Here is a 20,665-nt window from a genome sequence, read left to right on the forward strand (position 1 = left end):
CAATTCTCACTAAAATTTCAAAGCCCTTATCTTCCAAGTGTCTAAAGCATGAATGCAATGTCAGGAGAGTTTGAGTCCTAGTTTCAGTTTTTATTTTCCCTTATCCATAAAAATTAATGGGGTAATTCCAATTTCCTACTGTTTATTCCCATATTTACTGGTTTGTTTATTCATTCAACTACTCATTCATTCATTCATTCATTCATTCATTTCATTTACCAAATACCAATTATGTGCCAAGCCTTCTAGTATGGTAACTGGCAGGGATGATGTACCAAAGGGGTCTGTACACTCTAGGCAGTTATGGCTTTTGCCATCAGTGGTTGGTTTCCCTACAAATCAACAAAACAAGGAAAATTACCTAACAATGGCAGGAAGATACAGAGAAGAATTGCTTGGCAAGGGGCCTTATTTACAAACAGAATCTTTCGCCTGAAGGAATTCAGTACGTAAGGAGGTCCTTGTCCACTCTGGACGGTCTCTGAGCTGTCCTCAGAAGGCTTCGGGGTTCCTGGACTACTTTTCTCGCCCAAAGAATCCAGAAACCCTACATTAAATTCCTGGGCCGTAGTTATTAATCAAAGTTCTCTCTCTCTCTCTCTCTTTTTTTAAAAAAGATTTTATTTATTTATCCATGAGAGACAGAGAGACACAGGCAGAGGGAGAAGCAGGTTCCACGCAGGGAGCCCCACGCGGGACTCGATCCCACCCCGGGCTGAAGGCGGTGCTAAGCCGCTGAGCCACCCGGGCTGCCCTTCCTTGAAGTTCCTATTCTGCCCTGCACCGTTCATCCTTTGTCCACTCCCTTCATCTTTCTGGGCTTGAGTTCCCTCGAATGGAAAGCACAGGTCCTCAGGTGGGACCCGTGCGGGACGAGGTAGGAAGTCGTCCTCCAGGGCAGGATGCTGCCCCGAGGTAGGTCCCGCCCAGGGTTCTAGGGTACCAGGCCCTCGCCCCAGCGCTGCCGCGCCCCCAAGTAGGAGCGCGCGGGTCGAGAGGCAGCAAAACCACCCCCTCGGTCCGAACCAGGCCTTCTTAGAATCACGAGACTTTATGGGAAATGAAACTGAAAACGGGAGAGTCCCTCTTCCTAACCCTGCTGGGCCTCGCGCACTAGGCGACGCGTGACAGCGCCTGCCAGGAGGGCTCTGATTGGCGGCGCGCGCCCCGACTATATAGCGGCGGCGCGGGCGGGCGGGCGGCGCAGTCTCCCGTCCCGCGGCGCTGGCGCTCTGCGGCAATGGCTCCTCGGCCCGGGCTGGCGACCGCTGGTTTCCTGGCCTTGCTCCTCATCCTCGCCGCTGTGTGCCGCCTGGATGCCGTGCAGCGTGAGTGTCCGCTCCTGCCCCAGCGCCCCCCCCCCCCGCGCCCCGTCTCTCTGGCCCTCTCGGCCCTGACTCTGTACCCCCCTCGCCGCCTCCTCGCTGTTCCCCTTCGGACCTGGGGCTCGCCGCGGCGGGAGCGGCGGGGCGGCCGGGAGAGGGGTCGGCGTGGGGGGGGGGGGGGCGAGCCTCTATCTCCTTCTTGGGGACGGGGGCGCGCGGGGCCCCGGGTGGGTCGGGACAAAGTTTCGGGTGATGACGGATCTCGGGGCGACCGAGGTGGGGGCTCGCTCCCCGGGTGCAGCTGCCTGGAGGGCGGGTCCTACGGACGCGGAGTCCAGCGCGGTCAAAGGGCCGGGACGTCGGTCTGGGCTCGGATCCCGCGCTCCGGGCGTCCTCCCGCCGCCGCCGCCGCCGCCGCCGCCCCCGCCGCCCCACGAGTACCCCCACACTTGCGCGGCGGCACCGCGGGGAGGAATCCGCACGTGGACTTCGTACACCGTCTTGAGGGGCTACAAAGCGCCCTGACATCATTAATTCACTTGTTCCTGTTACTTGTCGCTTTTCAGAATCCTAAGAGCACGTCGTTATGGATAGGGGGCCTGCTGGGGACGTTTTGTGCTTTGTGCCATTTGATTCCTTTTTTTTTTTTTTTTTTTATAATTCTTTTTTTTTTAATTTTTATTTATTTATGATAGTCAGAGAGAGAGAGAGAGAGAGAGAGAGGCAGAGACACAGGCAGAGGGAGAAGCAGGCTCCACGCAGGGAGCCCGATGCGGGACTCGATCCCCGGACCCCGGGATCACGCCCTGGGCTGAAGGCAGCTCTCAGCCGCTGAGCCCCCCCGGGGATCCCGAGACACCAAAAGTGTAAGCAACTTCATCACACAACACCGGGGGAAAACGGCAGAGAGTCTTTGTGGGCGTGGGCGCCCTTTGCGATCTTTGCGGTTTTTCAGTATCTCCTCCTCGCCGTTGGGTGTTAGGTTTCTGCCAGGAGGCTAGAGGGCCAGGAGCCCTTGTTGCCTTTTCTTCACAGTAGGGCTTCCTCTTTGGCTCTTTGCCTGGTTCTTTCCAGGATGAACTAAGCTTCTACTTTCTGTTTTGAAAAAAGCAAAGGTTTACCAGGCAAGGATTGTAAAACCAGTGATAATGGCCATCAACTCGGTTACCCAGGCCGCCCGTCAGGGACGCTGTAGATCTTGAGCACGTTCTAAAACATCCTGCAATATACCAGAAGCCTCACATTTTCCCCTCACAAAAGCCTCTGTGAAGCGGGGGTATTTTGCTCATGAAAAAAAGGTATTTAATTTATAATCTATTTACAAAATAAAGCACAGATGCCACTATTGATATTTGCGGGTGACCACAGAAATATTTTTATTTTTTTAAATTTATTTTATTTTTTTCATAGAAATCTTTTTAAAAATAACAAGCTGATATTAAAAGAGAAATCTGAATTTGAAAATTTCCAAAGTAATACATGCCATGAATAAATCACTTCTAGAAGATACACAAGAAAAGGGTAGTGATGATTGCCTCTGGGGGTCTGTTTTTTGCTCTGTCCCATGTGTGAGTTTTGTTTCACTGTAGACATAAATTGACTTTTCAGTTAAGCTTCAGGAGCTCAACTAACTGTCCCAAAGTCACAGAAACAGTAAGGGGCTGAATTCAAATTCAAACCCAGGTCTTGTCTGATATGCGTCCTCCTCTTAGAAGAGATTATTGTGATGTTTTTGCAGAACCCTGCCTGCCTCCCTCAAAGAGAGAATTCTACACCTGATGAACCTGTACTCTGACTCTTGTGGCATTTATTGTGTTCTAATTATTAGAAGTTCTGATACAAAGAGCGATCTGATTTGTCTTCACTTTTAACTTTATGGGAAAAAAAAAAATCAAGGCTTCTTTGGAATCACCAGTCTAGTTCCTAGTGGGGCTGGTGACCTTTCCTTTTATGATAGGGTGTTTCTAGATAGATAGACCGGGTCAGAGTAGCCTAGTACTCCTCTTCCCCACCACCTGCTGGACACAGAGTTGCTGCCCTTTAGTAACCATATACACTGCATATACACTGCATGTATGTGTATTTAAAAGTGAATTGGACACTTTAGTGTCAATCTTCATTTAGTAACAGTAACACTTCTCTTCACTGGATGAAAAATATAGAAATGGAGTTTATGATAGCTTCTTTCCTTATCCCCAGGGATGGTCTAGTTATGCATTCCATTTTGGAAACTATTGTTCTACAGCAATGTATTCCCAATATGGCTAGTTATAGCCATCACTTAAGGGTGCTAGTTAAAAATGCAGATCCCAGTCTTGCACACTTTACTTTGGTCACGACAGAGAGTATGTGCTTTCTCATTTGCACAGTCATCACCCTTCCCTATTGTTCTTACCCAGCCCAATTCACTCATTTATGGTATTTCTGGCTTCTGTAGGCATTTTGTTTGAAGTAATAATAATAATAATAATCTGCCATTTACAGAGCAATTGCTGTGTGCCAGACACTTAATACATATTGAGAAGTCAGATGGGCGGGGATCTAGGCAGGAGCATGAACTAAAAAGGAAAGGAGTAAACATTAAAAAGAAAAAAAAAATATTTGGAGAGTGTGTGAAGTGAGAAGTGAAGTTTAAAAAAGAGATTGGGGCCAAATCATGAGAACTCTTGTGAGATGTGTAGAGGAATTATATAGGTGCTAAGAATCCATCAAAAGTTCTTGAGAGTCTCTACAGAAAAGTTCTTAAATATTTATGAATCTTTAAGATTCTTTGGCACAAACTCCAGAGATAGAAGATGATACTACTAGAAACCTGCTAGAAACAAACAAAAAGCCATGAGTAGAACAATTATGTGAAAAAGATACTAAGGCATGGTTTATCCCTCAAAATGGAGGTAGCCTTTTGGAAAAGTGGAACCTCATTTGGCCAGAGTGGAAATGGAATTAGGACAAATCAATGATCAAAAATTTTTTTTAAGATTTTATTTATTTATTCATGAGAGACACACAGAGAGAGAGGCAGAGACACAGGCAGAGGGAGAAGCAGGCGCCATGCAGGGAGCCCGACGTGGGACTCGATCCTAGGATTTCAGGATCACACCCTGGGCCCAAGGCAGGCCCTCAACCCCTGAGCCACCCAGGCGTCCCTCAGTGATCAAATTTAAACATTCCTTGCCTGATCTAACTTTAGACCAAGGTAGCCCCAGGTGAAATACTCTGCAATTTTCATTTGTCTTTCCCTCATGTCCCACAGATTCCCCAAAGATTCAAGTGTACTCACGACACCCAGCAGAGAATGGAAAGCCAAATTTCCTGAACTGCTACGTGTCAGGGTTCCATCCACCAGAGATTGAAATTGATTTGTTGAAGAACGGAAAGGAGATGAAAGCAGAACAGACAGACCTGTCTTTCAGCAAGGACTGGACCTTCTATCTTCTGGTCCACACTGAATTCACTCCCAGTGAGCAGGATGAGTTTAGCTGCCGTGTAAAGCATGTTACTCTCAGTGAGCCCCAGATCGTTAAGTGGGGTAAGTTTCTATGTTCTTTCCTCAGCTACTGACAATTGTATCTGAGCACAGGCACAGCTTACAGCTGCTTTGATGTTTAAAAAAAAAAAAAAACACATGCTGGGATTGGCAGGGAACACTAACTATAAAACTCTGCTTAAGTGGGACCTGCTGAGAGACCTCAGCACAGCATGATGCCTGAAACAGTTTTCCTGCAGCAAGAGCAGGGAGAAGTAGCAGCCTGCAGCCAGCACCTGCACAAATGCACATGAACCCCCAGTATTTCTTTTTCTTTCTTTCTTTCTTTCTTTCTTTCTTTCTTTCTTTCTTTCTTTCTTTCTTTCTTTCTTTCTTCTTTCTTTCTTTCTTTCTTTTCTTTTCTTATTTTCTTTCTTTTCTTTTCTTCTTTTCTTTCTTTTCTTTTCTTCTTTCTTTTCTTCTTTTCTTTTCTTCTTTCTTTTCTTTCTTTCTTTTCTTTCTTTCTTTCTTTCTTTCTTCTTTCTTTCTTTCTTTCTTTTCTTTTCTTATTTTCTTTCTTTTCTTTTCTTCTTTTCTTTCTTTTCTTTTCTTCTTTCTTTTCTTCTTTTCTTTTCTTCTTTCTTTTCTTTCTTTCTTTTCTTTCTTTTCTTCTCAGGGAGAAGTAGCAGCCTGCAGCCAGCACCTGCACAAATGCACATGAACCCCCAGTATTTCTTTTTCTTTCTTTCTTTCTTTCTTTCTTTCTTTCTTTCTTTCTTTCTTTCTTTCTTTCTTCCTTTCCTTTTCTTTTCTTCTTTTCTTTCTTTCTTTTCTTCTCTTTCTTTTCTTTTCTTTCTTTCCCTTTCTTTCTTTCTTTCTTTCTTTCTAAGATTTTATTTATTAATTCATGAGACACACAGAGAGAAAACAGCTCCATACAGGGAGCCCGATGTGGGACTTGATCCCGGAACTCCAGGATCATGCTCTGGGCTGAAGGCAGGTGCTCAACCACTGAGCCACCCAGACATCCCAAACTCCCAGTGTTTCTTACCTAACTGGCTGCCTTGGGCTTTCCTGGCAGCCTCATGGATACTTACAACCATCAAAAGTCTCAGGGAGCCACAGGCCTTTGTATGATCTGCTATCCTAGTATCTTGTTTGGTACTCGCAGCTGAGTTGGGATCTGAGACTAGAAGGCAAGGTTGGGACTTACTGGGTATTCATAGTTAGGGACAGCAGGCTATTCTAACAGCCTCATTTATAAGTTTTAGACATTTGTTGATACATAATATCTTAAAAGTAAAACTTACTGTCTTTCTTGGTTTTCTTTTTTGTAGACCGAGACAACTAACTAGCATCACAGGTAGGTTTCTAACCTTAAGAAAATACTTTTCTTGTTTGACTGTCCTGGGGACTATTTATAGACAACCTTGTAGGATAACCCTCATTATAGGGAAGACATTAATTAGGGTGGCATTTCAGCAGATACGCAAGAATCCTCCAGGGAATACATTTTCTTTTCCTGTGGAGTGGCATGGGAACGGTCTAATGCTGCCAGTGTCACTAGCCCTCCACACAGTCAGAGCTGTTGGGGCACTGTAATGTGGTAGAGGCAGCCAGTTACCCACAGTAGTTGTGAGGATTTGATCTTTCTTCATCCATTTCTATGGTGGGCATCTCTGGGCCTTCAGAAATGAATTGTTCTCTTCCTTTGCATAGCAGTTGCTTTATTATTCAGCCCCAAGACAGGAGTGACATGGTTTTTACAGATACCCCATTCCTTCAATCTCTTGTTTAGCTTCAGTGTGTGGGCACTGTTTGCCTTCTAGAGGCTCCTAGTACAACAAAGGAGAGAAATGGAAACGGACTGTTATAATGCAATGTAAGGATACTATAATACATGTATCTGTAGAAACTTCAAGCAGTGTGAAAGGGGGAGGAATTGTACTTCTCTGCATTGTTGGTTGGAGTCCAGAGGTAAAAAATCCAGCTTTTCAGTGAAATTCATCTCTACTGGGTACCATGGTACTAAAAACCTATTCAAATTTCCTGTTACATTCTAGCATAGGGAAATTAACTTGACAGAGCATCAGAGAGTTTGGGTGACCTGCCTGGAATCACATAGTTACTAAATGGGAGGGCCAGGATCTGAACTCTAATACCAGCATTTTTTCCTCTAAGGTTGTGAGAGAGCCAAGGGGATAAATTAATGGGATATGCTCTTTATAATGGGTTTGGAAAATTGTCTGCAGCTATTTCTTTTACAAACAGTTATTTACACAGCAGAAGTTAGACAAATTTGGTGGTGCAATCTATAATCTAAATAAATGTATTGCTAACAAATCTATTTTCTTTTTTTCAGCTTTGAAGATGATGCATTTATTGAACTAATCCCAAATGCTTTGGTTCTTCTTCATGCTGATAGGTTTTTATGCTTTAATCATAAAGTTATATTGAAACAAATACAAATACAATCTAGTTGTTAATTCTACATTGGGCACTGTGTCACTATGCTTGACCTATCTGGGCCAGTAGCTATAGCTGTGGGGCTGGAAGCTTAGAGATATGGAGGAGAGAATTCTCATACTCACCATCAATATCTTGGTCAGACCTGAACTCTTCAGTCTCTTCAGAAAAACTGGATAAGAAGATAATTATGCCTGTTTAGAGTTAATCTCCAATTTGCATACTTTGCTTAGAATTTGGGAGACATTTTTTGAAAGATAAATGCCAAATTATTGGAAATTTGTTACAGTGGATAATATACCTTATTGTATAAAATTCATATTTACCTCTTCCATATGTTAGAGACACTGTTGCACATGATTCTACTTACATTAATTTTGTTTCAATAATTAAAACAATGGTAAAACTTGACATGTTCAGTTTCTTGTATATCAGTCCCTCTCTTACCCCTTTGTTTTCAAACAGGAAAACAGTCTTCAAACATCCTTTGGAAAAGAGTATAAACCCCTGTTATACAGGGCTTGACTCACAGTGAAAAGGGCCTTAGCGATCTGCATTTTACAGATGAATAATAGGATCCCAGGGAAATTAAGTGACTTAGGGTGACAACAGTGGTCCACTGTGTGACCATGCCTCTGTCTTTTTCTTTTCTTTTTAAAGATTTTATTTATTAATTCATGAGAGACACAGAGGCAGAGACCTAGGCAGAGGGAGAAGCAAGCTCATGCAGGGAGCCCGATGTGGGACTCGACCCCGGGATCCCAGGATCACGCCTTAGGTTGAAGGTAGGCGCTAAACCGCTGAGCCACCCAGGGATCCCCCATGCCTCTGTCTTTTAGCCAGTGTTCTTTCTGTTCCTGGCCAAGACACAAGGAATGTGCACAACAAAAGTATCTGGAGGATCTCATATTTTAGCAAGCAATAGATAAACTTTGAATGAAAAATACTGGATTTTTCAGTTTTAAAATATAGTTTATACATGATGACCAGCTTTGTGCATTTGTTTATTTAGCCACACCACCACCCTGCCTCTACTTGTGCACATGCGTGCTCTCTATTTCTAAAATAAATAAAATCTTTAAAGCAAAATTAAAAAAAATTAAAAAATAAAGCAAAATTAAGACCTTATGCTCTATACATTAATAATGAAGTAGGAGAAAGAAAAATTAAAACAATCCCATTTATAATTCCATTAAAAAGAGTAAGCTACTAAGAATGAATTTCATCAAGGAAGTAAAAGACCTGTATTCTGAAAACTATGAGACATTGATGAAAGAAATTGAAGATGACACAAACAAATAGAAGATACAGCATGCTCATGAATTAGAAGAATTGACATTGTCAAAGTGCCCATATTACACAAAGCAACTTACAGATTCAAAAGGAATCCCTATCAAAATATCAATAGCATTTTTCATAGAACTAGAACAAAAATCCTCAAATATGTATGGAACTACAAAAGACCCCAAATAGCCAAAGCAGCCTTAAGAAAGAACAAAACTGAAGATATCACAATTCCAGATTTCAAGATATACTACAAAACTACAGTAATCCAAACAGTATGGTACTGGCACAAAAATAGGCACATAGACCAATGGAACAGAAGAGAGAGGCCAGAAATAAACCCATGATTATATGGTCAATTAATCTATGACAAGGAAGTGATATACAATGGGGAAAACAGTCTCTTCAATAAATGGTGTTGGGAAAACTGGATCACTTTCTTACACTGTACACAAGAGTAAACTCAAAATGGATTAAAGACTTAAGTGTAAGACCTGAAACCATAAAACTCCTAAAAGAAAACATAGGCAATAATTTCTTGGACATTGACCTTGGCTGTATTTTTCTGGATATCTTTCCTGAGGCAAGGAAAACAAAAGTAAAAATAAGCAATTGGGATTATATCCAACTAAAAGGATTTTGCACAATGAAGGAAACCATCAACAAAACAAAAAGCAACCTTCTAGATGGCAGAAGATATTTGCAAATGATATATCTGATCAGGGGTTAATATCCAAAATAAATAAAGCATTCATACAACTAAAAAAAAAAAAACCCTGATTAAAAAATGGCCAAAAGACCTAAATAGACATTTTTTCCAAAAAAACGTATAGATGACAAACACATGAGAAAATGCTCAACATCACCCAGCACGGGAATGCAGATAAAAACTACAATGAGATGTCACCTCATTCCAGTCAGAATGGCTATTCTCAAAAAGACAAGAAACAACAAGCATTGGTGAGGATGTGGAGAAAAGGAAACCCTTGTGCACTGTTGGTAGGATAAAAATTAGTGCAGCACTATGGAAAACAGTATGGAGGTTCCTCAGAAAGTTAAAAATAGAAATACCATACAATCCAGTAATAGCACTGCTGGGCATTTGCCCAAACAATAGGAAAACAGTACTTTGAAAAGTTATATGAACCCTTATGTTTATTGCAGTATTATTTATACTAGTCAAGCTATGGAAACAACCTAAGTGTCCACCCATAGTCCCTAGATGAATGGATAAAGAAGATACGGGGTGTCTGTGTGTGTGTGTGTGTGTGTGTGTGTATGTGTGTATGATATATATAATATATATATATTAGAATATTACTCAGCCATAAAAAAGATTGCCACTTGCAAAAAAATGAATGGACTTAGAGGGTATTATGCTAAGTGAAATAATTCAGAGAAAGACAAATACCATATGATTTCATTTATATTTGGAAATAAAAAAAAACAGAAACAGACTAAAACAGAATAAACTGGCAGTTGCCAGAGGGAAGGGGGAAGAGAAAGGTTGGACAAAATAGGTGAAGGTGATTAAAAGGTACAAACTTCCAGCTATAAAATTAATAAGCCATGGGGATGAAAAATATACCATAGAGAATATAGTCAATAATAATATAATACTTTTGTATGGTGATGGTAACTACACTTACTGTGGTGAGGATTGTATAATGTATAGAATTACTGAATCATGTTCTACACCTGAAACTAATACAACATTGTATATCAACTATACTTCAATTAAGAAAAACCTTATGTTTTTAGAGTAGTTTGGATTCATAGCAAAATTGAAGGGAAGATACAGAGATTTCCCATATATCCCCTAGCCCCACACATGCAAAGCCTCCTCTATTACCAAAACCCCCATCTACATTGACATAGTATTATCACCAAAATCCATATTTTACCTTACAGTTCCCTCTTGATGTTGTATGTTCTGTGGGTTTGCACAAATATATGATGACATGTATCCATCGTTATCAGAGTATTTCACTGCTCTAAAAATCCCGTGTGCTGCCTATTCATTTATCCCACCAACTTCCTTTTGCTCTCCAATTGCTGACAACCAACTGATCTTTTCTTTTTTCCAACTGATCTTTTTACTATCTTTGTAGTTTTGCCTTATCCAGAATAAAGTTGTAATCATGTATGTAGCCTTTTCAGATCTTTTTTAAATAAAGGATTTATTTATTTGAGAGAGAGAGAGAGAGAGAGAGAGAGAGAGAGAGAGAAAGTGTGAGGTGGGGGCAGGGGAAGGGCTGGGGGAGAGGGAGAGAAAAATCTCAAGCAGACTGTGCTGAGCTTAGTAGGGCTTAATCTCAAGACCCCGAGATCATGATCTGAACCAAAACCAAGAGTCACCCAACTGACTGTATCACTCAAGTGCCCCAATAAATATATAAACCTTTAAATTTTTGATTTTAGAATTGTTCTAAAATTGTCCTCTTCATCATCAAATAGTGAAAATAAAGAAAAAGTATTGTTCATCCATCTTGGCAGCTGTGGCGGCAATTATGTTCACCCCTCATTGAGAACACCAGCATTTGCCTGTTTTAGGCATTCCAAGCTGAGGTGCTACTTCTGATTCGATTTTATACATTTTTAAACAAACTATATTAGCCTCTTACATTTTTTTTGCAAACTCTTTAAGCAGATACACTCAGAGGATATGGTCCAGAAATATATACAATAATTTTTTAACTATGTTTACCTAAGGGCAGGGACTAAAATGGCAGGAGTAAGATAAAAATAGGCTTTTAATTTTACTTTTATTTTTTAAAAAATTTAATTCCAGTGTAGTTAACATACAGTGTTATATTCATTTCAGGTATACAATATGGTGATTCAATAATTCTATATATTAGTCAATGCTCACCATGACAAGTGCATTCCTTAATCCCCATCACCTATTTCACCCACCCACCCCCATCCACCTCCCTTCTGGTAACCATCAGTTTGTTCTCTACTTGAGTCTGTTTCTTAGTTTATCTCTCTCTTTTTTTTCCTTTGTTCATTTGGTTTGTTTCTTAAATTTCACATGAGTGAAATCATATGGTATTTGTAGTTCTCTGGCTTATTTTGCTTAGCTTTATACTCTTCTAGAACTATCCATGTTGTTGCAAATGGCAAGATTTCATTCTTTTTTATGGCAAAATAATATTCCAGTGTGTGTGTCTATGCCACTCTTCTTTATCCATTAATCTATCAATGGACACAGATTTTTTTTCCCTTTCAGCATTTGGAATATATTTTGCCACTTTATTCTGGCCTGCATAGTTTCTGTTGAACAATCTGGCCTTCTGAGGTTTCCCTTGTATTTACATCAAGTGTTTTCTTTTCTCCTCCTGCTTTTACAATTCCTTCTTTATCACTGCTTTTTGCTATTTTAATTACTATGTGTCTTGTGTAGACCTCTTTGGGTTGATTTTGTTGGGAGATCTCTGTGCCTCCTGGATCTGAATTTCTGTTTCCTTTCCCTAATTTGGGAGTTTTCAGGTATTATTTCTTCCAATAAATTTTCTGATCCCTTTTCTCTCTCTTCTGGGATCTCTATAATTCAAATGTTATTACACTTGATGGAGTCACTAAGTTCCCCAAGTCCATTCTAATTTTGCATAACTTTTTTCTCTCAGCTGCTCAGCTTAATTAGTTTCCATTACTCTGTCTTCCTGATTGCTGATATGTTCTTATGCTTCTTCTAACCTGTTATTTGTTCCATCTAGTGTATTTTTTTTTGTTTTTTGTTTTTTGTTTTTTTGTTTTTTTTTCATCTAGTGTATTTTTTAATTTCAATTATTGTGTTCTTTATCTCTGATTGGTTCTTTTTTCTTTTTGTTAAAGGCCTCACTGTTGTCTTCCACTCTTTTCTCAAGTCTAGTGAGTATCTTTATGATCAGTACTTTAAATTCTCTGTCAGGCATATTATCTCCATTTTGTTTAGGTCTTTTGCTGTAATTTTGTCCTGTTCTTTCATTTGTTATTTATTCATCTGTCTCATTTTGTCTAACTCTCTGTGTCTGTTTCTGTTTGGTAGGAAAGTCAACTATGTCTCTTGCTTTTAAAAGTAGTGGGCAGGGTGCACATTTTTAGCAAGGTGGTGCCAATCCTTTTCCATAGGGGATGAGCAGCTGCCACAGAGACTAGGGCTGGAGGGGGCTGCTTCACAAAGCATATGCAGGCAGGGGCCTTGTAGACCACAAGTTGTACAAGCTGGTTCTATTCCACAGAGGATACACAGCTGCTAAGATGGGGCAGGCAGTTTCAATAATATGTGTGCATCCTCATGGGAGGTGACCTGCCAGCTCACTGACAGGACTGAGGTCCTGCAAAATGTGCAGTCCAGATATGCAATGTTGACAAGGTTACACTAGTCTTTTAGGGGACGGGACCTGCAGTGCTTGGATGGAATCAGGCCAAGCTAGAGGGGGCAAGGTGTGGTATAAGCAGTTAGGTAGCAAATGCCAATGCTGTGCTGGTTTCTGCAGGTGGCCCTGTGTTTGTGATAGGGCACTGGGGAGAGAAATGACATTTGCCAGCTCATTTGTTCCTGAAGAAGTCCTTCAGCAAACTCTGAGATTTATGAATAATTCTCCCTCCCATATGCCCCAGGCATTTTTCCAATTGCTGCTTCTTTTTTTTGTATATTTTTTTATTGGAGTTCAATTTGCCAACATATACCATATAACCCAGTGCTCATCCCACCAAGTGCCCCCCTCAGTGCCTGTCACCCAGCCACTGCATCCCCCAGCCCACCTCCCCTTCCACCACCCTTTGTTCATTTCCCAGAGTTAGGAGTCTCTCATGTTCTGTCATACTCACTGATATTTCCCACTCATTTTCTCTCCTTTCCCCTTTAATCCCTTTAACTATTTTTATATTCCCTGAATGAATGAGACCATATAATGTTTGTCCTTCTCCGATTGACTTACTTCACTCAGCATAATACCCTCCAGTTCTATTCACGTTGAAACAAATGGTGGGTATTTGTCATTTCTAGTGGCTGAGTAATATTCCATTGTATACATAGAGTACAGCTTCTTTATCCATTCATTTTTCAATGGACACCAAGGCTCTTTCCACAGTTTGGCTATTGTGGACATTGCTGCTATAAACATTGAGGTGCAAGTGTCTCGGTTTTTCACTGTATCTGTATCTTTGGGGTAAATCCTCAGCAGTGCAATTGCTGGGTCATAGGGTAGCTCTATTTTAACTCTTTGAGGAACCTCCACACAGTTTTCCAGAGTGGCCATACCAGTTCACATTCTCACCAACAGAGCAAGAGAGTTCTCCTTTCTCCACGTCCTCTCCAACAATTGTTGTTTCCTGTCTTGTTAATTTTCACCATTCTCACTGTGGTATCTCATACCTCACACAGATGGTATCTCATTGTGGTTTTGATTTGTATTTCCCTAATGGCAAGGGATGTGGAGCATTTTCTCATGTGCATGTTGGCCATGTCTATGTCTTCCTCTGTGAAATTTCTATTCATGTCTTTTGCCCATTTCATGATTGGATTGTTTGTTTCTTTGCTGTTGAGTTTAATAAGTTCTTTATAGATCTTGGATACTAGCCCTTTATCTGATATGTCATTTGCAAATATCTTCTCCCATTCCGTAGGTTGTCTTTTAGTTTTGTTGACTGTTTCTTTTGCTGTGCAGAAGCTTTTTATCTTGATTAAGTCCCAGTAGTTAATTTTTGCTTTTGTGTCCCTTGCCTTCAAAGAAGTATCTTGCAAGAAGTTCCTGTGACCAAGTTCAAAAAGGGTGTTGCCTGTGATCTCCTCTAGGATGTTGATGGATTCTTGTCTCACATTTAGATCTTTCATCCATTTTGAGTTTATCTTTGTGTATGGTGTAAGAGAATAGTCTAATTTCATTCTTCTGCACGTACCAATTGCTGCTTCTATGCCCAATCTCTGGTCTCCGTAGGTTGTTTGTTGTGCTGTCTCTTTAAGGCCAGGGACGCAGTTTCTTATCACTCTCTTAGAGCTGAAACTGCTGATTTTTAAAGTTCCAGGACTTAAGTCATGCTGGTTGTAAGAACTCAGGAAATTCAGTCCCTTTGGTTTTCAAAGCCAAATGTTTTGGGGATTCCTCTTCCAGGTGCAAGGCTCCTCAGTGTAAGGGTCTGTTGCTCTTCCCTCACCACACCCAAAGCTCCCTTCCTCCAGCAATCAGGCACTTAGCTCCCCACCTCATCTCTGCCCTTCCTACCTTCTTCAATGTGGCCTCTCCTCTACACTTCGTTATAGTGTTTGTTTTGGCAGTCTCTGGGTTGTTTTCTTATTTGCACTGATAAGTGTTATCTATAGTTGTTTCCATGGGACGAGGTGAGCTTAAAGTCCTCCTACTTGGCCATCTTCCTTGGAACAATTGAAAATAGACTTAAAAAAATATATTTATTATTTATTCTAGAGAGTGAGAGAGCAAGAGAGCACATGTGGGCACAGGGTGGAGGGGCAGAGGAAGAGGGAGAGCAAGTTTTAAGCAGACTCTTGCTGAGCACGGAACCCAAAGTGGGGCTTGATCTCATAACCCTGAGATCACAACCAGAGCTGAAACCAAGAGTCCGATGCTCAACCAACTGTACCATCCAGGCACCCCTTGAAAGTAGACTTAAAAAAAATAATTTACATACGTTTATATGATTTTAATTTTTACTACTTTTATCATTTGAGTATAGTTCATTATTAAAAAAAAAAAAAAAGGTGTTTATATGAACAGAAAGGAAAAAAAAAATCTTGTTAGTTTCACCAGCCAGAGATATCAGTTACTAGTGTTCAATTTGGTATGGTTAGCTTTTCAGAAGATTTTTATTTTTTGTTTATTTTATTTTATTTTAATTTTTTAAAAGATCTTATTTATTTGACAGAAAGAGAGCATAAGTAGGAGGAAGGGCCGAGGGAGAGGGAGAAGCAGGCTCCCCCCAGAGCAGGGAGCCCAATGCAGGACTTGATCCCAGGACTCTGGGTTCGTGATTTGAGCTGAAGGCAGACACTTAACCAACTGAGCCACCCAGGCTTCCCTTTTAATTTTTTAAAAGACTTTACATTTAAGTAATCTCTACACCAAACATGGGTACCAAACCCACAATCCTAAAATCAAGTTGCATGCTCCACCAACTAAGCCAGCCAGATGCCCCTGTTTTATTATTATTTTTAAATGGTCATTGTTGAAACTGAAGATGACACAAATAAATGGAAAGATATTCTAGGCTCATGGATTGGGAAAACAAATATTTGTTAAATTGTACACACTATCAAAAGCAACCTACAGATTTAATGTGATTTCTGTCAAAATACCAACAGCATTTTTCATAGAAGTAAAACAAATAGTCCTAAAATTTGTATGGAGCCACAAAAGACTCTGAATAGCCAAAGCAATCTTGAGAAAGAAGAATAAAATCACAATCTCAGATTTCAAGACATACGACAAAGCTGTACTAGTCAAAACAGTATGGTACTGGCACAAAAATAGGAACATATTTCAATGGAACTGAATAGAGAGCCCAGAAATAAACCCACAATTATATTGCCAATTAATCTACAACAAATAAGGCAAGAGTATATAATGGGAAAAATACAGTTTCTTTAACAAATTGTACTGGGAAAACTGGATGGCTACATGAAAAAAATGGAACAGGACCACTTTCTGACATCATACACACAAAAATAAACTCAGAATGGATTAAGGGCTAAATGTGAGACCTGAAACCATAAAAATCCAAGAAGAAAGCACTGGCAGTAATTTCTCTGACATCAGCCATAAGATCTTTCTAGATATGTCTCTTGAGGGAAGGGAAACAAAACCAAAAATGAACAATTTGGACTATATCAGAATAAAAAGCTTCTGCACAGCAAAGGAAACAACTGACAAAACTAGAAGACAACCTACTGAATGGGAGAAGATATTTGCAAATCACATATCTGAAAGAAGTTTAAATCCAAAAAATATAAGGAACTAATTCAACTCAACACACACACACACACACACACACACACACACACACACACCCAAGTAATTCAATTAAAAATGGGCAGAAGACACGAACAGACATTTTTCCAAAGAAGACATACAGATGGTCAACAGGTACATGAAAAGATGCTTAACAATGACTCACTGTCAGGGAAATGCAAATCAAAGCTACAATGAGATATCACCTTACACCTATCAGAATGGCTAAAATCAAAAATATAAGAGATAGTTTTGTTGAACAGGATATGGAGGAAAAGGAAGACTTATTCACTGTTGGTTGGAATGCAAACTGATAGCCACTGTGGAAAACAGTATGGAGTTAAAAATAGAATTATCATATGATCCAGTAATTCCACTACTGGGTATTTACCCAAAGAATACAAAAACACTAATTTGAAGGACTATATCCACCCCTACGTTTATTGCAGCATTATTTACAATAGCCAAATTATGGAAGCAGCCCAAGTATTCATAATAGATGAATGAACAAAGAAGAGGTGGTATATGCATACAGTAGAATATTACTTAGCCATAAAACAGAATGAAATCTTGCCATTTGAACATCATGGATGGATCTAGAGGGTATAATGCTAAGTGAAAGACATCTGTCAGAGAAAGACAAATACCATATGATTTCACTCAAATGTGGAATTCAAGAAACAAAACACATGAACAAAGAAAAAGAAAGAGACAAACCAAAAAACAGACTCTTAACCATAGAGAACAAACTGGTAGTTACCAGAAGGGAGGTAGGGGGGAAGATGAGTAAAACAGGTGAGGGGATTAAGAGTATACATATGGTGATGAGCACTGATTAATGTATAGAATCATTGAATCACTATATCGTATACCTGAAACCAATATAACACTATATGCTAATTATAGCAGAATGTAAGAAGGAAGGAAGGAATGGAGGTAAACAGCATTGCACTGAGGGTATGTCTTCCCAAGTATTTTGGAAGTAATATCCAGTTTTCAAATTATATTTTGATAACGTCAAAAGAAATAAAACATAAGAAATGGTCATTGTTATTATTATAATGTTTGTTTTAAAAGTTTTCAAAATAATAACTGTTGTAGTTCACTTTTTTTTTCACTATCTCTAATGAAAACATGGCATAAACAGAAACAATACAGGAACTGGCAAATGTTATCTTTTCTAGTTTTTGGTTACAATCACTCTCCCAATATCTTTGGGCTGTTGCTTTTTACTTTATTTCTTATACCCTAAGCCCTTAAAAAAAAAAGACTTTATTTATTTATTCATGAGAGACAGAGAGAGAGAGAGAGAGGCACAGGTACAGGCAGAGGGAGAAGCAGGCCCCATGCAGGGAGCCTGATGTGGGACTTGATCCTGGGTCTCCAGGATCAGTCTCCAGGATCAGGCCCTGGGCTGAAGGCGGTGCTAAACTGCTGAGGCTGCCCATACCCTAAGCTCTTGAGGAAAAATTCAAAGTCTTTCCTTAATAAAATAAATATTTTGTCTGTGATGTAGTCATTAAGGTTTTAAGGACAAAAACTAGCCTTCTCTCTCCTTGGACTCTTGGCTTTTTCTTTTAATTTTCTTTTTTTAATTCAGTGAAATTTAGTTTAATTTCCAACTTCTTCATAATTTTGGTTTCTAGCATTATCTATTATCAATTCATCACCATTTCAATTTCTAATTTTAGCCGTATGCCATTTTTAGACTCCTCTTTTTTGTAAAGAGCAGCCTGTTCTTCTTCTATCATCATAAATCCCATGGAATCTCACTGAATATCAGAAACAGAGTTTTTAGAGGTCTCAATCTTCTCTTTTAACCTTAAAAAAATAGTGTCCTATCCGCCTCTTTACCGTCCCTATGGAATATACAGGAGTTCTCAACTTACTGATTCCCCGTCTGAATGAACAGAACTTTTTCAGAGGTGTGCTATGTATAGAGAATTCATAGTCCCTATTTTGATTGAATTTTCTTTTAATATCTCAGTTCTAGATCTTCTGTTTATAATCCATTTCTGACCTTTGGACAAATCTGTCTGTCCTAGGTCATGGTTTCAACTCATGCTATCAGGGGACTTTCTCACTCTGGTTCTTGGTAGATATGCTACCTTAGGCACATGCTGGTCCTTGATGGGTATCCATACAGTTACAGAAAGAAATGGTTCACAAATGGTATCTGATATGGTCTAAGATTGATTTTAACTATAGTCTAATTAAGATTACTAACAAAGACTAATTGCTTAGAAATAATTACCCATTGGCCTAAATCAATAAAACTTTTTCTAATATTAAAATATACAATTGTTTGGAAGGGAGGGGGGAACTACTTGAAATAAAGCAGAAAACACCTTCACATTAATCGTTCCTCTCATACACTTCAAATTTGTACCTGATGCCTTTCTCCTCCTGGACATCAGAAAGAATACTGGGTATTCAGGGAGAAGTTTTTATTTCTCCAAATCGATTTCTGGAAAAAAATGTGTCACTTTTCAAATTCCTGCATAATCCTTGTCACAGATAGTCTAAGGTGGTCTGGCTTGTTCATGGCTTCCTTATAAAACAGAACTGCCTCCCACAATCCAAACCACGTCCACTTTGTTTGCTAATGCTAGTTTCTCAATAACTTTTATTTTTAAGATTTTATTTATTTATTCATGAGAGACACACAGAGAGAGGCAGAGACATAGGCAGAGGGAGAAGCAGGCTCCATGGGGACCCAATGCAGGACTCATCCCAGGACCCGGGGATCATGACCTGAGCCAAAGGCAGACAGACGCTCAACCACTGAGCCACCCAGGTACCCCTGCTCAATAACTTTTAAGGCATCAAACAGACTTTTGGCAAGAAAATGACCTTCTTGTGGAGGTTCCTTGAGATCTCTACTGAGCATTAAATTAATTCCTTCCTTTAAAGGTTGAGTCTTCTCCAGAATAGAGAACCATATCTTCCTTCTCATAATCATCAAATTCTGTTTACCTCCTAACTGAGGATGTGGTCATTCTTTGGAAATACTTGAATTCATTCCTGAGGGAGGGCCACGGCAGGTCCCCATTCTTACTGATGCCCACGTTCTGAGACACAGCAAGGATGCAGCTTAGCAGACAAACACAGACAGCCCAGCTTGGCAGGAAATTGTCTCCTTGGATTCTAGGCTTTTAGAAAACAATCAAAGACTAACCAATTTGGGTCCTAAATATCTGAGTAGTTTGGAAACTTCATGCATTAAAAAAATTCTGATACTTTGGAGAATAAAAAGGAAGGGAAACTTGGTTAGGAAAAAAACTTTGGTAAATAGAATTGAGAAAAAAAGGTTTAGCTATGTATCAAGCACTTACTATGATTAAAAAGTCTATGAAACAAAGAAGCTACTTCTATTTTTTAGCACACAGGCCTAACTGAAGACCACAGAAGTGTGAGACTTCCCCACCCCCCTGGGCCACTTCCTCTTTACTGTTTTCTCTTAGAAAAAACAGAGAGTACTCTTGCTGCCCCAAAATGTCATAGCGGTGTTTGAAGGGGTTTTCTAGTCATCCTTACTGTTTGGAAGTGTGCATGCCATTTTCATCATCTGAAGAGTCAGGGAGCACATTAGGTTAAGCTCTTGCAGAAGCAGTCCATGAATCCAGAATTTGGATATAAGTGGCTTATAAAGACAGAGCTTCCAGGAGAAACCAATAAGGGAGTGGGAAAATGAAGAAGAGAGAATGGGAAGAACAAGGGAACACCCCTCAACATTAGTTTTGCCTTGAAGCAAAGGAGCTGGGCTTTGGGACCTCACATCAGCCTATCTTTGGCTATAAGCTGCAGAATGCGTTGTGTGGGATGAAACATAAAATTCCAAGCTACTTCCAGCTCACTACAGTGCGGTAGGGTAGTCTGCAGGGCTGTGGTAATGTGTAGGTGCTAGTTGTTAACAGCAAAATGTGAAAAAAAAGCTGGGTATGAGCTCATAGAACCTGGGTGGAGCTTCAGTTTGCTACTGAGAGTTTCCTGTTAACTTCCTCTGTGGGGCTCACAACACTTGAAGTCCCAAACTTCTATTAAAAATTCAAAATTGGGCAGCTTGGTGGCTTAGCGGTTTAGCCCTGCCTTCAGCTCAGGGAGTGATCCTGGAGACCTGGGATAGAGTCTCACATCGGGCTCCCTGCATGGAGCCTGCTTCTCTCTCTGCCCCT

At 40.2% G+C, this 20,665-nt stretch overlaps 1 protein-coding gene and 1 pseudogene across 1 annotated transcript; one reads left to right on the forward strand and one right to left on the reverse strand.

The window, feature by feature from the left end:
• The first annotated feature begins 1,023 nt into the window (after positions 1–1,023).
• B2M (beta-2-microglobulin) lies at positions 1,024–7,668 on the forward strand. The gene is made up of 4 exons (XM_025998636.2): positions 1,024–1,328; positions 4,579–4,854; positions 6,129–6,154; positions 7,154–7,668. Exons 1-3 carry the CDS (start codon positions 1,241–1,243, stop codon positions 6,140–6,142), a joined length of 378 nt encoding a protein of 125 aa, XP_025854421.1. The 5' UTR covers positions 1,024–1,240; the 3' UTR covers positions 6,143–6,154; positions 7,154–7,668.
• An 11,177-nt stretch (positions 7,669–18,845) lies between these two features.
• LOC112919872 (dihydrofolate reductase-like) lies at positions 18,846–19,570 on the reverse strand (annotated as a pseudogene).
• Between the last annotated feature and the right edge of the window lie 1,095 nt (positions 19,571–20,665).

This window comes from Vulpes vulpes, chromosome 15, assembly GCF_048418805.1.
Source record: "Vulpes vulpes isolate BD-2025 chromosome 15, VulVul3, whole genome shotgun sequence".
Lineage (NCBI taxonomy): Eukaryota > Metazoa > Chordata > Mammalia > Carnivora > Canidae > Vulpes > Vulpes vulpes.

Coding starts and splice junctions, on each gene's coding strand:
- B2M (XM_025998636.2), top strand. CDS start 1,241: ATGGCTCCTCGGCCCGGGCTGGCGACCGCTGGTTTCCTGGCCTTGCTC. Junction 1,329..4,578: donor CCGCCTGGATGCCGTGCAGC/GTGAGTGTCCGC, acceptor CATGTCCCACAG/ATTCCCCAAAGATTCAAGTG.